The 15,892-nt window shown below is 52.0% G+C and overlaps 1 protein-coding gene across 3 annotated transcripts in view; it reads left to right on the top strand.

Moving 5' to 3' along the window:
- LOC115462766 (NACHT, LRR and PYD domains-containing protein 12-like) overlaps positions 1-15,892 on the top strand; it is a 113,438-nt gene that overhangs the window by 12,414 nt on the left and 85,132 nt on the right. Inside the window, exon 2 of one of the 3 annotated variants that reach the window (XM_030192750.1) lies at positions 13,568-13,748. The exons of 1 other annotated variant lie outside the window; for it this stretch is intronic. In XM_030192750.1, the coding sequence (XP_030048610.1) occupies positions 13,568-13,748 (181 nt within the window). Of the gene's footprint in view, positions 1-13,567; positions 13,749-15,892 lie in introns of those variants that run through there. One more of the 3 variants, XM_030192752.1, reaches the window with a different exon arrangement.

Genomic DNA, 15,892 nt, shown 5'->3' on the forward strand with positions numbered 1-15,892 from the left:
CAAGGAAAAATGATGACCTTATAGCAATCATTTTGGATTTGTCCCCACAATTCTAGTTAAAGTTTAGATCAATAGCATTGGTCTCAATAACTTCACTAGGGGCTCGCCTAGAAACAACAATATTTATCAGATAGTTTGGCATATGAGTCTCTTGCTTTTTGAATTAGGCCTGTCGATCACTAATTTTGGAATTTTTCTAAAATTATCCCAGGGGTTACACTTGTATAAAGTAGATTTGGAGAATGTTCAGCATACTTTAGTCCAGGGCAATTCTGGGCTACTGCACAATGCACAATTTCTGCCGAATTCCCCAGCTCCGCAGACTGTCAGAATTCTGTGGTCTGCTTTCACTTTCCGGCTGCCTCCCTCCCTCCCAGCATGCGTACCACTTCAGCACAGCCACGGGTCAGGCTGTTTCCTCCAGTCCTCTGCTGCCTTGGTCCTCAGCGGTTCCTTGAAGTCGTGCGGCAGTACGGAGGCCCATGAGGCTCAAAGGAACAGTCAGGCCACAGACAGCAGAGGAGCAGGAAGCAGTTTGATGTGGAGCTGTGCTAGAGGGTGAGTGTGTAGGGAGAAAGGCAGGGAATAGGTGGCCTGGAAAAAAAATGGTGGATGGGGCATGTGGGGGGGGGGGGGGGGGGCTGGAAATAAGATTCTGTGAAGGGAGAGAGGTTGAAAAAAGGTGAATAGCGTGTAGGAGGGGGCTGGAAAAGCTGGATGAGATGTGTGGGTATGTGTTTGTGCACCATGGGAATGGGGTGGAGTTCTGTAAGAAGGCGTATGGGGTTGTGTATGCCAAGGGGGGACTGAAGCAAGGTGGATGGAGTGGTGTGTGCCATGTTAGGGGGGAGGGCTGGAGCAAGGTGGATGGGGTAGTCTGTGTTATGGGGGGGGGGGGTAGGGAAAAGTAGATGGGTGTGTGTGTTTCATGGGTGGTTGTTCAGGGGCTAGAGAGAGGTGGACAGTGTCATGGGGGTGGGCTGGAGAAAGATGGATAATGTGTGTTTCATGGGATGGAGGGCTAGAAAAAGTGTATGAGGGATGTGTGTACCATGGGAGGGGGGAAAGGTGGCAAAAGCGGATGGAGTGTGTGTGCTGTGGGGATTGGGGAAGAGAAAAGCAAGGTGAGGAATTAACATAGAAACAGAAAAATGTAGGCAGATAAAGCCCATGTGGCCTATCCAGTCTGCCCATCCATGCCATCGACTCTCCCTGTCACTCTGTGTGAGATCCTATGTACTTATGTACCTGGGAGAGGGGGACAGAACAAGGGTCTTGCTGGGAGGAGAGGGAGAATCATTGGAGATATTCTGCCACAGGAGACTACTCTGGGGAAGGCTGTGGAAAGAGCCAGGGACTGAACTTAACAGGGGAAGGGATACAAGCTAAGAGAGAAATGGAGAAAATGAAAACTCAGGAGAGAAACTGCTGTGGTGGGTATTTCAGTCAGATCAAATGAATGAAAGGAAAGGCTGAAAGAGAAGGGAAAGAAAGAAAGCAACTCGGGGATGACGGGAACCAGGAACAATCAGGAATACAGGAAAAAATAGACAAGAAAGGAAAACTGTTCTGTGATCAGCGAGGAAGAACTGGGATGGTGGAAAATAGAACTGGCAGCAGGGGCGTAGCCACGGGTGGGCCTGGGTGGGCCTAGGCCCACCCAGTTTGGGTCCAGGCCCACCCAGCAGTGGAGCACCTTCATCAGCACGGCAGCAGAGGGAGCAGGCTGAGCTCCGATCCTGCATCTACCTCCCTCTCTCTCACGGCAGCGCTTCCCAGACACTGCCTACCACCGCCACGATCCTGCATCTACCTCCCTCTGTCTCAGCAGCAGTGGTAGCGATTCATTCTGCCTCCTGCTTCTAACCCGGAAGCATCTCTGCTGCGTCCCGCCCCCATTATCACAACTTCCTGTTTCTGCTGGGGCAGGACGCGGGCACGGCAGAGGAGACGCTTCCGGGTTAGAAGCAGGAGGTAGCATGTATGAATCGTTATCGCTGCTGCTGCTGAGACAGAGGGAGGTAGATGCAGAATCGTGGCAGCGGTAGGCAGCATCTGGGAAGCGCTGCCATGAGAGAGAGGGAGGCAGATGCAGGATCGGAGCTCAGCCTGCTTCCTCCAGTACCGGGGCTGTTAAGGGTGGTGCCCTATTGAATTGAGAGGGAGAGTTGGGGGGAGGTCTCCTTTCAAAAGATAGATGCTACTTGGGGGGGCATGAGGTGGAGAGGGGCAACAGAGAGAGAATTGTGGGACATAGGGGTAAGAAAGGAAAAAATCTTGCATGGGGAGGGGAGAGGGACAAGAGAGGGAGAAATGTTGGACATAGGGGAAGTGGGGAGGGAGAGATGGTAAATGTTGGACAGGGGGTGGTGAGGAAGGGAAGATGATGAAAAATTGGACATGATGGTGGAGGGCAGGAAGAGATGCTGTAGGGGGAAGCAAGAGATGTTGGAGGGGGCACAAGGGAGGGGGAGAGGCAGAAATGTTGGACATGGCAGTGGAAGGGAGGAAGAGAGAAAATGCTGCATGGGGGGAGGGGGGAAGAGAAGAGAAGTGTTGGACCCATGGCACAAGAGAGGGAGAAATGGTAGAAAGTGGGAGAGAGGGAGATATATTGGACCTGGGGGTGAATGAGAGAGAGAGAAACACAGGAGGTGGAGAGGGGAGAAAGGGGGAGATGTTGGATTCAGGAGCAGAAGGGTGATGGAGAGATGCCGGACAGTGGGAGTGAGGGAAGAGAAAGGGAGAAATGTTAGAACATGGGGGAGAGGGCAGGAGGGAAAAGACAAGGGGCAGGGAGATGTAAGACTACAAGAGTGGGGTGGGGAGAAAGAGGGAGCAGATGCTGGGCTACAAGGGTGGAGGGAAGGAAGATGGTGGAACCATATGGGAGAGGCCAGGAGGGAGAGGAAGAGGGTGGCAAGGAAATAAATAAAAAGATAGTGATTACAGAGGATAGAAATATGGTAATGAAAGGGGATGGAGGGCTGAGGAAGGAGTGAGATGGGGAAATGGAAAAGCTAGTGGGTGAGAGAAAAAGATGAAAATCTGATAGGTAGCTGTAAACTAAAGAGGAGGAGAACAGTGATAGGGTGAAATCTGAGTTGACAGCAAGGCAGAAAGAAGGAAAAATGAGAGGAAAGAGCTAAAAATAAGAACAGTCAATATGTCAGAAGCAGGTGTAGTGAAGGTAAAAGAAGACAAATGGACAGCAGCCACTCGAAAGAGAATTAGAAGACGACAGACAGGAAAGCAGAAAAGAAACTGCAACCAACATGATGGAAAAATACAATGTCCAGACCACAAAGGTAGAAAAAAGCAATGTATTTTGAATGTTTTAAATGGAATATGTTGGCTTTGGGAAATCCTACATAGCAAATGTGTTTGTATTGTGTTGAGGAGAAAGGAAATCCATTTCTATTTTTATTTCTCCAGTGTTGAAGTGCATGCTAAGTTTAACTTTTTGGGGTTCTTAGTTCAATTTTTGTCTAAATATTTTTATTTCTGATACGTGATCCCTTGTTCTGTATTTGGTGAGGGTCCGTTGGTGTGACAGTAATGGCAGGTTGGGAAATCGGAGGGAAGGCAGGGAGGAGAGGGGATAAGGGAGGGGGCCCTAGCATGTCTAACATCAGTTCTGACCCTTGCTGTATAGCTGGTAGGGATCCTAAGCCTCCCCAGCTGAGGACTTCCTCCAAAGACGGCCAGAACTTCCTTCTACCAAGCTCTGCAGTCGGTGACAGCATGCTTGAGTTACTGACAGCTAAGCACGCGTGGAGGGGCATAATTGAACGCGAACGCCCATGTATAAAAACGTCCATCTCTGAGAACGGGTCCATGAAGGGGCGGGCCGAACCGTATTTTCGAAAAAAATGGATGTCTATCTTTTTTTTCGAAAATACGGTTTGTGGCAGGCAAAAGCCTTGGATTTGGTCGGTTTTTGAGCTGGGCGTTTTCATTTTTCAGCGATAATCGAAACTGAAGCGGCCCAGCTCAAAAACGAACAAATCTAAGGCTTTGGGTCGTGGGAGGGGCCAGGATTCGTAGTGCACTAGTCCCCCTCACATGGCAAGACACCAACCGGGCACCCTAGGGGGCACTTGTTACAAATTTAAATAAACATTAAATTACCTCCCAGGTGCATAGCTCCCTTACCTTGGGTGCTGAGACGCCCAAATTCCCCCAAACCCATCCCCCCCCAAAACCCAGCACCATTACCATAGCCCCACCGAGGAGGATTTGGGAGGGACACCGGTGCCGGAAAAGGTATTTGAAGCGGACGAGTCAGAAAGACTAAATGATTTCACTGTAAACTTGGAGGATGTAATGGGGCAGTTCTGCAAACTGAAAAGTAGTAAATCACCGGGACTGGATGGTATTCATCCCAGAGTATTAAGAGAGCTGAAAAATGAACTTGTGGAGCTACTGTTAGTAATATGCAATTTATCCCTAAAAACAGGTGTGGTACCGGAAGATTGGAGGGTGGCCAATGTAATGCCGATTTTTAAAAAGGGTTCCAGAGGCGATCCGGGAAATTATAGACCGGTGAGTCTGACGTCGGTGCCGGGAAAAATGGTGGAGGCTATTATTAAGAATAAAATTACAGAGCACATACAAAAGCATGGGCTACTGAGACAAAGTCAACACGGTTTTAGTGAAGGAAAGTCTTGCCTCTCAAATCTACTGTATTTTTTCGAGGGTGTGAACAAACATGTGGACAAAGGGGAGCCGCTGGATATTGTATATCTAGATTTTCAGAAGGCGTTTGACAAAGTGCCGCAGAGGAGAGGGTGGTGGATGCTTGGAATGCCCTCCCGCGGGAGGTGGTGGAGATGAAAACAGTAACGGAATTCAAACATGCGTAGGATGTGCATAAAGGAATCCTGTGCAGTAGGAATGGATCCTCAGAAGCTTAGCCGAAATTGGGTGGCGGAGCAGGTGGGGGAAGAGAGGTTGGTGGTTGGGAGGCGAGGATAGTGGAGGGCAGACTTATACGGTCCGTGCCAGAGCCGGTGGTTGGGAGGCGGGAAATACTGCTGGCCAGACTTGTAGGGTCTGTGCCCTGAAAAAGGCAGGTACAAATCAAGGTAAGGTATACACATATGAGTTTATCTTGTTGGGCAGACTGGATGGATCATGCAGGTCTTTTTCTGCCGTAATCTACTATGTTACTATGTTACTATGAAAGACTCCAAAGGAAACTGGAGAGTCATGGGATCGGAGGCAGTGTATTATTATGGATTAAGAGCTGGTTAAAGGATAGGAAGCAGAGAGTAGGGTTGAATGGCCAGTATTCTCGATGGAGAAGAGTAGTTAGTGGGGTCCCTCAGGGGTCTCTGCTGGGACCGCTGCTTTTTAACATATTTATAAATGACCTTGAGATGGGAGTAACTAGTGAGGTAATTAAATTCGCAGATGACACAAAGTTATCCAGGGTCGTCTCATCGCGGGAGGAGTGTGAAAAATTACAAGAAGACCTCGCGAGACTGGGGGATTGGGTGTCCAAATGGCAGATGAAGTTCAACATTGACAAGTGATGCATGTGGGAAGGAGGAACCCGAATTACAGTTCCGCGTTAGGAGTTACGGACCGAGAAAGGGATCTGGGAGTCATCGTGGATAGGACGTTGAAATCTTCAGCTCAATGTGCTGCGGCGGCTAAGAAGGCGAACAGAATGTTATTATTAGAAAAGGGATGGAAAACAAGCATGAGGATGTTATAATGCCATTGTATCGCTCCATGGTGCGACCGCACCTGGAGTATTTGTTCAGTTCTGGTCGCCTCACCTCAAAAAAGATATAAAAGGAATTGGAGAAGGTGCAGAGAAGGGCGACAAAAATGATAAAAGGGATGGGACGACTGCCCTATGAGGAGAGGTTAAGACGGCTAGGACTCTTTAGCCTGGAGAGAAGGTGGCTGAGAAGTGATATGATAGAGGTTTACAAAATAATGAGCGGAATAGAGCGGACAGATGTGAAGCGCTTGTTTACGCTTTCTAACAATAATAGAACCAGGGGACACAAGATGAAATTAGAATGTGGTAAGTTTAAAACAAACCGGAGAAAGTTTTTCTTTACTCAGCGCGTAGTTAGACAATGGAACTCATTGCCGGAGAAGGTAGTGACGGCAGCTGGCCTTGCTGAGTTTAAAGGGGGTCTGGACAGATTTCTGAAGGAAAAGTCCATTGATCGTTATTAAATTTTGGGTTTTTTGCCAGGTTCTTGGGGCCTGGGTTGGCCGCTGTCGGAGACAGAGTGCTGGGCTTGATGGACCTTTGGTCTTTTCCCAGCATGGCAGTGCTTATGGTACAGTGGGTTTTGGGGGGGGGGGGGGGGGGTTAGAGGGCTCCCATTTACCAGCACAAGTGTAACAGGTGGGGGGGGGGGATGAGCCTAGGTCCACCTGCCTGAAGTGCACTGCACCCACTAAAAACTGCTCCAGGGACCTGCATACTGCTGTCAGGGAGCTGGGGATGACATTGGAGGCTGGCATACAGGCTGGAAAAAAAGTGTTTAAAGGTTGTTTGTTTTTTTTGTGGGAGGTGGTTAGTGACCACTGGGGGAGTCAGGGGAGGTCATCCCCGATCCCCTCCGGTGGTCATCTGGTCATTTAGGGCACTTTTTTGGAGCCTGTTCGTGAGAAAAACGGGTCCAGCAAAAGTGTCCTAAATTCTGGCTAAAAACGCCTTTATTTTTTTGATTATCGGCCGAGCGCGCCCATCTGTGCTCGGCCGATAACCACGGCCCAATTCCGCCTTCACCACGCCCCCAACAAGCCCTGTCACCTTTATTCGTTCCTGCGACGGAGTGCAGTTAAATCGATTATACCGATTTGGGCGTTTTTGCGAGAAAGACGTCTATCTCCCGATTTGGGTCAAAATATAGGCGTTTTTCTCTTTCGATTATCAGCAGGATAGGGTGCTGGCATCAGTGGCTTACGGATGTTGCTGCTGCCTGCCAAGTTTGGTAAAAGGGAGTTCTGGCCACCTTCAGAGAAAGTCTTCAGCTGACAGAGCTTGAAGATCCTTATTAGCTAATGTATTTATATTTTGCGGTAGGGCAGGGCAGAGAAAATATTTTGCCCACCCACTTTGGGCTCAGGCCCATCCAAAATTAGCTGTCTGGCTACACCACTGACTGGCAGGAAGGAAGGAGGCCACAGACTAAGCTGGCTGGATCTTTGTAAAGTAGCTCACAGTGAAAGCGAATGCTACATACCTGTAGAAGGTATTCTCCGAGGACAGCAGGCTGATTGTTCTCACTGATGGGGTGACGTCCACGGCAGCCCCTCCTATCGGAAACTTCTCTAGCAAAGTCCTTTGCTAGTCCTCGCGCGCCCGCGCGCACCGCGCATGCGCGGCCGTCTTCCCGCCCGAAACCGGCTCGAGCCGGCCAGTCCAGTATGTAGCAAGACAATACACCTCAAGGGAAGACACAACTCCAAAGGGGAGGCGGGCGGGTTTGTGAGAACAATCAGCCTGCTGTCCTCGGAGAATACCTTCTACAGGTATGTAGCATTCGCTTTCTCCGAGGACAAGCAGGCTGCTTGTTCTCACTGATGGGGTATCCCTAGCCCCCAGGCTCACTCAAAACAACAACCATGGTCAATTGGGCCTCGCAACGGCGAGGACATAACTGAGATTGACCTAAAAAATTTACCAACTAACTGAGAGTGCAGCCTGGAACAGAACAAACAGGGCCCTCGGGGGGTGGAGTTGGATCCTAAAGCCCAAACAGGTTCTGAAGAACTGACTGCCCGAACCGACTGTCGCGTCGGGTATCCTGCTGCAGGCAGTAATGAGATGTGAATGTGTGGACCGATGACCACGTCGCAGCTTTGCAAATTTCTTCAATAGAGGCTGACTTCAAGTGGGCTACCGACGCAGCCATGGCTCTAACATTATGAGCCGTGACATGACCCTCAAGAGCCAGCCCCGCCTGGGCGTAAGTGAAGGAAATGCAATCTGCTAGCCAATTGGATATGGTGCGTTTCCCTACAGCCACTCCCCTCCTATTGGGATCAAAAGAAACAAACAATTGGGCGGACTGTCTGTGGGGCTGTGTCCGCTCCAGGTAGAAGGCCAATGCTCTCTTGCAGTCCAATGTGTGCAGCTGACGTTCAGCAGGGCAGGAATGAGGACGGGGAAAGAATGTTGGCAAGACAATTGACTGGTTCAGATGGAACTCCGACACGACCTTTGGCAAGAACTTAGGGTGAGTGCGGAGGACTACTCTGTTATGATGAAATTTGGTGTAAGGGGCCTGGGCTACCAGGGCCTGAAGCTCACTGACTCTACGAGCTGAAGTAACTGCCACCAAGAAAATGACCTTCCAGGTCAAGTACTTCAGATGGCAGGAATTCAGTGGCTCAAAAGGAGGTTTCATCAGCTGGGTGAGAACGACATTGAGATCCCATGACACTGTAGGAGGCTTGACAGGGGGCTTTGACAAAAGCAAACCTCTCATGAAGCGAACAACTAAAGGCTGTCCTGAGATCGGCTTACCTTCCACACGGTAATGATATGCACTGATTGCGCTAAGGTGAACCCTTACAGAGTTGGTCTTGAGACCAGACTCAGACAAGTGCAGAAGGTATTCAAGCAGGGTCTGTGTAGGACAAGAGCGAGGATCTAGGGCCTTGCTGTCACACCAGACGGCAAACCTCCTCCATAGAAAGAAGTAACTCCTCTTGGTGGAATCTTTCCTGGAAGCAAGCAAGATGCGGGAGACACCCTCTGACAGACCCAAAGAGGCAAAGTCTACGCTCTCAACATCCAGGCCGTGAGAGCCAGGGACCGGAGGCTGGGATGCAGAAGAGCCCCTTCGTCCTGCGTGATGAGGGTCGGAAAACACTCCAATCTCCACGGTTCTTCGGAGGATAACTCCAGAAGAAGAGGGAACCAGATCTGACGCGGCCAAAAAGGAGCAATCAGAATCATGGTGCCTCGGTCTTGCTTGAGTTTCAACAAAGTCTTCCCCACCAGAGGGATGGGAGGATAAGCATACAGGAGGCCCTCCCCCCAATCCAGGAGGAAGGCATCCGATGCCAGTCTGCCGGGGGCCTGAAGCCTGGAACAGAACTGAGGGACTTTGTGGTTGGCTCGAGATGCGAAGAGATCCACCAAAGGGGTGCCCCACGCTTGGAAGATCTGGCGCACCACTCGGGAGTTGAGCGACCACTCGTGAGGTTGCATAATCCTGCTCAGTCTGTCGGCCAGACTGTTGTTTACGCCTGCCAGATATGTGGCTTGGAGCACCATGCCGTGACGGCGAGCCCAGAGCCACATGCTGACAGCTTCCTGACACAGGGGGCGAGATCCGGTGCCCCCCTGCTTGTTGACATAGTACATGGCAACCTGGTTGTCTGTCTGAATTTGGATAATTTGGTGGGACAGCCGATCTCTGAAAGCCTTCAGAGCGTTCCAGATCGCTCGCAACTCCAGAAGATTGATCTGTAGATCGCGTTCCTGGAGGGACCAGCTTCCTTGGGTGTGGAGCCCATCGACATGAGCTCCCCATCCCAGGAGAGACGCATCCGTGGTCAGCACTTTTTGTGGCTGAGGAATTTGGAAAGGACGTCCCAGAGTCAAATTGGACCAAATCGTCCACCAATACAGGGATTCGAGAAAACTCGTGGACAGGTGGATTACGTCTTCTAGACCCCCAGCAGCCTGAAACCACTGGGAAGCTAGGGTCCATTGAGCAGATCTCATGTGAAGGCGGGCCATGGGAGTCACATGAACTGTGGAGGCCATGTGGCCCAGCAATCTCAACATCTGCCGAGCTGTGATCTGCTGGGACGCTCGCACCCGCGAGACGAGGGACAACAAGTTGTTGGCTCTCGTCTCTGGGAGATAGGCGCGAGCCGTCCGAGAATCCAGCAGAGCTCCTATGAATTCGAGTCTCTGCGCTGGGAGAAGATGGGACTTTGGGTAATTTATCACAAACCCCAGTAGCTCCAGGAGGCGAATAGTCATCTGCATGGACTGCAGGGCTCCTGCCTCGGATGTGTTCTTCACCAGCCAATCATCGAGATATGGGAACACGTGCACCCCCAGCCTGCGAAGTGCCGCTGCTACCACAGCTAGGCACTTTGTGAACACCCTGGGCGCAGAGGCGAGCCCAAAGGGTAGCACACAGTACTGGAAGTGGCGTGTGCCCAACTGAAATCGCAGATACTGTCTGTGAGCTGGCAGTATCGGGATGTGTGTGTAGGCATCCTTCAAGTCCAGAGAGCATAGCCAATCGTGTTGCTGAATCATGGGGAGAAGGGTGCCCAGAGAAAGCATCCTGAACTTTTCTTTTACGAGATATTTGTTCAGGGCCCTTAGGTCTAGGATGGGACGCATCCCCCCTGTTTTCTTTTCCACAAGGAAGTACCTGGAATAGAATCCCAGCCCTTCTTGCCCGGATGGCACGGGCTCGACCGCATTGGCGCTGAGAAGGGCGGAGAGTTCCTCTGCAAGTACCTGCTTGTGCTGGAAGCTGTAGGACTGAGCTCCCGGTGGACAATTTGGAGGTTTTGAGGCCAAATTTAGGGTGTATCCTTGCCGGACTATTTGCAGAACCCACTGATCGGAGGTTATGAGAGGCCACCTTTGGTGAAAAGCTTTCAACCTCCCCCCCGACCGGCAGGTCGCCCGGCACTGATACTTGGATGTCGGCTATGCTCTGCTGGAGCCAGTCAAAAGCTCGCCCCTTGCTTTTGCTGGGGAGCCGCGGGGCCTTGCTGAGGCGCACGCTGCTGACGAGAGCGAGCGCGCTGGGGCTTAGCCTGGGCCGCAGGCTGTCGAGAAGGAGGGTTGTACCTACGCTTGCCAGAAGAGTAGGGAACAGTCTTCCTTCCCCCGAAAAATCTTCTACCTGTAGAGGTAGATGCTGAAGGCTGCCGGCGGGAGAACTTGTCGAATGCGGTGTCCCGCTGGTGGAGAGACTCTACCACCTGTTCGACTTTCTCTCCAAAAATGTTGTCCGCACGGCAAGGCGAGTCCGCAATCCGCTGCTGGAGTCTATTCTCCAGGTCGGCGGCACGCAGCCATGAGAGCCTGCGCATCACCACACCTTGAGCAGCGGCCCTGGACGCAACATCAAAGGTGTCATACACCCCTCTGGCCAGGAATTTTCTGCACGCCTTCAGCTGCCTGACCACCTCCTGAAAAGGCTTGGCCTGCTCGGGGGGGAGAGCATCAACCAAGCCCGCCAACTGCCGCACATTGTTCCGCATGTGTATGCTCGTGTAGAGCTGGTAAGACTGGATTTTGGCCACGAGCATAGAGGAATGGTAGGCCTTCCTCCCAAAGGAGTCTAAGGTTCTAGAGTCCTTGCCCGGGGGCGCCGAAGCATGCTCCCTAGAACTCTTAGCCTTCTTTAGGGCCAGATCCACAACTCCAGAATCATGAGGCAACTGGGTGCGCATCAGATCTGGGTCCCCATGGATCCGGTACTGGGACTCGATCTTCTTGGGGATGTGGGGATTAGTTAGAGGTTTTGTCCAGTTCGCAAGCAATGTCTTTTTTAGGACATGGTGCAAGGGAACAGTGGACGCTTCCTTAGGTGGAGAAGGATAGTCCAGGAGCTCAAACATTTCAGCCCTGGGCTCGTCCTCCACAACCACCGGGAAGGGGATGGCCGTAGACATCTCCCGGACAAAGGAAGCGAAAGACAGACTCTCAGGAGGAGAAAGCTGTCTTTCAGGAGAGGGAGTGGGATCAGAAGGGAGACCCTCAGACTCCTCGTCAGAGAAATATCTGGGGTCTTCTTCTTCCTCCCACGAGGCCTCACCCTCGGTGTCAGACACAAGTTCACGAACCTGTGTCTGCAACCTCGCCCGGCTCGACTCGGTGGAGCCACGTCCACGATGGGGGCGTCGAGAGGTAGACTCCCTGGCCCGCATCGGCGAAGCTCCCTCCGCCGACGTAGTCGGGGAGCCCTCCTGGGAGGTGGCCGCAGTCGGCACCGCACGCGGTACCGACGTCGGGGACCTCACCCCGGGCGATGGGCCAGCCGGCGCCACGCTCGACGGTACCGGAGGCGCAAGCACCGCCGGTACCGGAGGGGTAGGGCGCAACAGCTCTCCCAGAATCTCTGGGAGAACGGCCCGGAGGCTCTCGTTCAGAGCGGCTGCAGAGAAAGGCAAAGAGGTCGATGCAGGCGTCGACGTCAGAACCTGTTCCGGGCGAGGAGGCTGTTCCGGGCTGTCCAGAGTGGAGCGCATCGACACCTCTTGAACAGAGGGTGAGCGGTCCTCTCGGTGCCGATGCCTGCTGGGTGCCGACTCCCTCGGCGACCCAGAGCTCTCGGTGCCGACGCGGGGAGGCGACCGGTGTCGATGCTTCTTCGATTTCTTCCGAAGCATGTCACCGGAGCTCCCCGGCACCGACGAGGAGGACGTAGAATCCAGCCGTCGCTTCCTCGGGGCCGAGGCCGAAGGAGGTCGGTCTCGGGGGGGCTGTACCGCAGGAGCCCTCAGGGTAGGAGGAGACCCACCCGAAGGTTCACCGCCACCAGCAGGGGAATGGACAGCCCTCACCTGCACTCCTGACGATGCACCACCGTCCGACGACATCAGCAGACGAGGTCCCGGTACCACCGACGTCGATGCAGCTATCCGATGTCTCGGCGCCGATGCAGAGGCCCGATGCCTCGATGCACTCGATGCAGGGGCGGCCGAGGAAGATGGTCTGGACGCTGACGACGTCGATGCACTCGAAGATCCCGGTGCCGATGCCGACGAAGAGCCCGAGAACAACACGTTCCACTGGGCTAATCTCGCTACCTGAGTCCGCCTTTGAAGCAGGGAACACAGACTGCAGTTCTGAGGGCGGTGCTCGGCCCCCAGACACTGAAGACACGACGAGTGTCGATCAGTGAGCGAGATAACCCGGGCGCACTGGGTGCACTTCTTGAAGCCGCTGGAAGGCTTCGATGTCATGGGCGGAAAAATCGCGCCGGCGAAATCAAAGTCCGAAATGACGGAAAAAGAGCACCAAAAAATTTGTAAGGGAGAAAATCTCGACCGAGGCCGAAAAGAGGCCTACCCCGACGACGAAAGAAAACTTATCGGGGCAAAAAGCTGGAAGTACGGGGAGGATTAACACGAAACCCGGGGAGGGGGGGTTTCCGGAGCACTTCCCGACACTTGAAAAGACTTTTCCGAAGAAAAACACGTCAAAAATAAATTGGACGCGCGAGGTCGACTTTCCGGGGCTCGACACGGCGAAAACACGACCGTACCGAGTGCGGACAAAAGAAGACTGGCCGGCTCGAGCCGGTTTCGGGTGGGAAGACGGCCGCGCATGCGCGGTGCGCGCGGGCGCGCGAGGACTAGCAAAGGACTTTGCTAGAGAAGTTTCCGATTGGAGGGGCTGCCGTGGACGTCACCCCATCAGTGAGAACAAGCAGCCTGCTTGTCCTCGGAGAATTAACGAATACATGAAAAGTTACCAGCATGAAGTGGGGGAGATATCTGAGAAGAGATATGGCAGAACATCAGTTTAAGACTTGCTCTAATTCCTGTTGTGAGAAAATGTTCTTTCCTTTAATCTGATGTCTGTTCACTTCTCCTCAAGGAAATTAAAAGGTTGCATGACATTCCCCAGAAGATGGCATCCTCAGAATTTCTGTGTAAAGTGGTTCTTGAAAAGGAGAATGCACAAGCAGGAAGAGCAATGTGGCAGGAGCTTATCAACTTCCAAACCAACCCTCAGTGCCAGAAGCTGAAGAGCATCCTCTGTGAAATTCATGCCAAAGGTGCAGTATCTATGCCACCAGCAAACATCAGAGAGAGGGCAACCAAAGGACAATTTCACCAACCAGACAACCCACCAAAAGTACTGGGTCAGATCATTGGTCCACCTAGCCCAGTACCCTGTTTTCCAAACAGTGGCCAAGACAAGTCACAAGTACCTGGCAGAAACCCAAATCGTGGCAACACCTCATACTACAAATCCCAGGGCAACCAGTTGCTTCCCATATCTGTCTCAATAGCAGACTATGGACTTTTCCTCCAGGAATTTGTCCAAACCTTTTTTAAACCCAGATACACTAACCGCTGTTACCACATCCTCCAGCAAAGAGTTCCAGAGCTTAACTATTCATTTCCCTTATGACATCACAATATCAGAAGTGAGCCAAGTATCGGTCAATCAAGCCATTGTGACATCACTGATGAGGTTGGCTCTTATTGGTGGAATGAGTGGAGGAGTAGCCTAGTGGTTAGTGCAGTGGACTTTGATCCTGGGGAACTGTATTGGGCAATCAAGCCATTGTGACATCACTGATGAGGTTGGCTCTTATTGGTGGAATGAGTGGAGGAGTAGCCTAGTGGTTAGTGCAGTGGACTTTGATCCTGGGGAACTGAGTTCGATTCCCACTGCAGCTCCTTGTAACTCTGGGCAAGTCACTTAACCCTCCATTGCCCCGGTACAAAATAAGTACCTGAATATATGTAAACCGCTTTGAATGTAGTTGCAAAAACCTCAGAAAGGCAGTATATCATACTGTCAGTAACCTGCTTTATCATCCCCTTCCTTGGATTACTCTTCTTTAGGGCCTCCATCTCTGGCTCTAAAGGGGTTATTTTCCTCCCTAGCTCAGTCTGCAGGCCAATCCAATCTCCCAGGAAGCACTACCCCTCCCCCACTCTCATAGGACTAGTTCACCTCTTCCTGATGCTCTGGACACCCCCCCCCCCCCCCCCCCCCCCCCCCACCACCACCAGCAGCATTCATAACATCCCTCAGTTTCGGACTCCTCCACCCCCAAACAAGGACAATTTTGAATATTCCATCAGAGCACGGCATCCTCTGAACCTATCTTCCCAGTCCCATGCAGGGTATTTGCAGTTTCATTACCTCCTCTCTCCACCGGACTGTTCCTGTTTTTCAAAGTTGGGGCTAACCTTAGCTCCTGGGATGCTTCACCCTGTATTGCACTCCCCAAACTCTAGGCCTTCCCAGCCAGTGACAACCCCTGCCCTCACTGCTGCCAGCACCACCCTCCTTCTGGGTTCCTGACCTCTCCCGAGTTTCACCTGCTTCCTGGGTAGTAATACCCCCTGAACTCCCCTGATGTTTGGCTCAATTCTTTCCCACCATTTGCTAAACCTCACCCCTCCAGACCTGCCAGTTATCCCTTTAAGACCCTCTTAGGGATTGCAGGCCTATTTACACCGGTTTTCCTTAAAGCTGCTTTACAGGGTAGTTGGACTTGAATCCATAACTCACAGGACATTCCTTATGGACTTTTCCACTCTGCTGCAATAGACAAATGTTAGCAATAAGTTCAGCAGAGTGGATCCCACTGCAAGTCCGGTCAGTTCTGTGTTTCCCAGCCTGGTTTCACAGGTTCTTCCCATACTGCGGCTGGTGGAAAAGTCTTGCTCTAGATTCCTTCACCGGCTCTGCATAGGATCGTAGCGGCTTCCTCTGCCAATGGAAGATCTTCTGCACCTCCAACGCCTCCCAGAAACTGCTGCAAGACAAACAGAATGAGAAAAAAAAATTAAAAACCAGTACGGTTCCCTTTTAAAAGTCTCCCCAGATCCCTTGAACTCTGTGACACTCATCCCCTTCAATTGCCCTATAACCCTTGTCCAGAATCCTACTACTACTACTACTGTACCCTAAGGAACCCTTACTGGATGTACAGATGAGTCTGCGCCTTACAAGGGTCCAGTCCAGGTGACTCCTAGGTGTCTTGCCTGCTCACGTTTCGCCTCTCAACGAATCACTGGAATGACTGTGGGTAGGCCGTCTTGCCACCTCCAGGGCCTCTGGATATCGGCTTTAGCTTGTGGTTCCGGCACTGCAGCAGCAACAAAAGACAGCTGGTTTCCAGAGATGATGCTGTTCTGTCTGGGTGTGTCGCTCGCAAAAATCCTACTGTTGACAATT

The sequence above is a fragment of the Microcaecilia unicolor genome, chromosome 2 (assembly GCF_901765095.1).
Source record: "Microcaecilia unicolor chromosome 2, aMicUni1.1, whole genome shotgun sequence".
Taxonomy (NCBI): domain Eukaryota; kingdom Metazoa; phylum Chordata; class Amphibia; order Gymnophiona; family Siphonopidae; genus Microcaecilia; species Microcaecilia unicolor.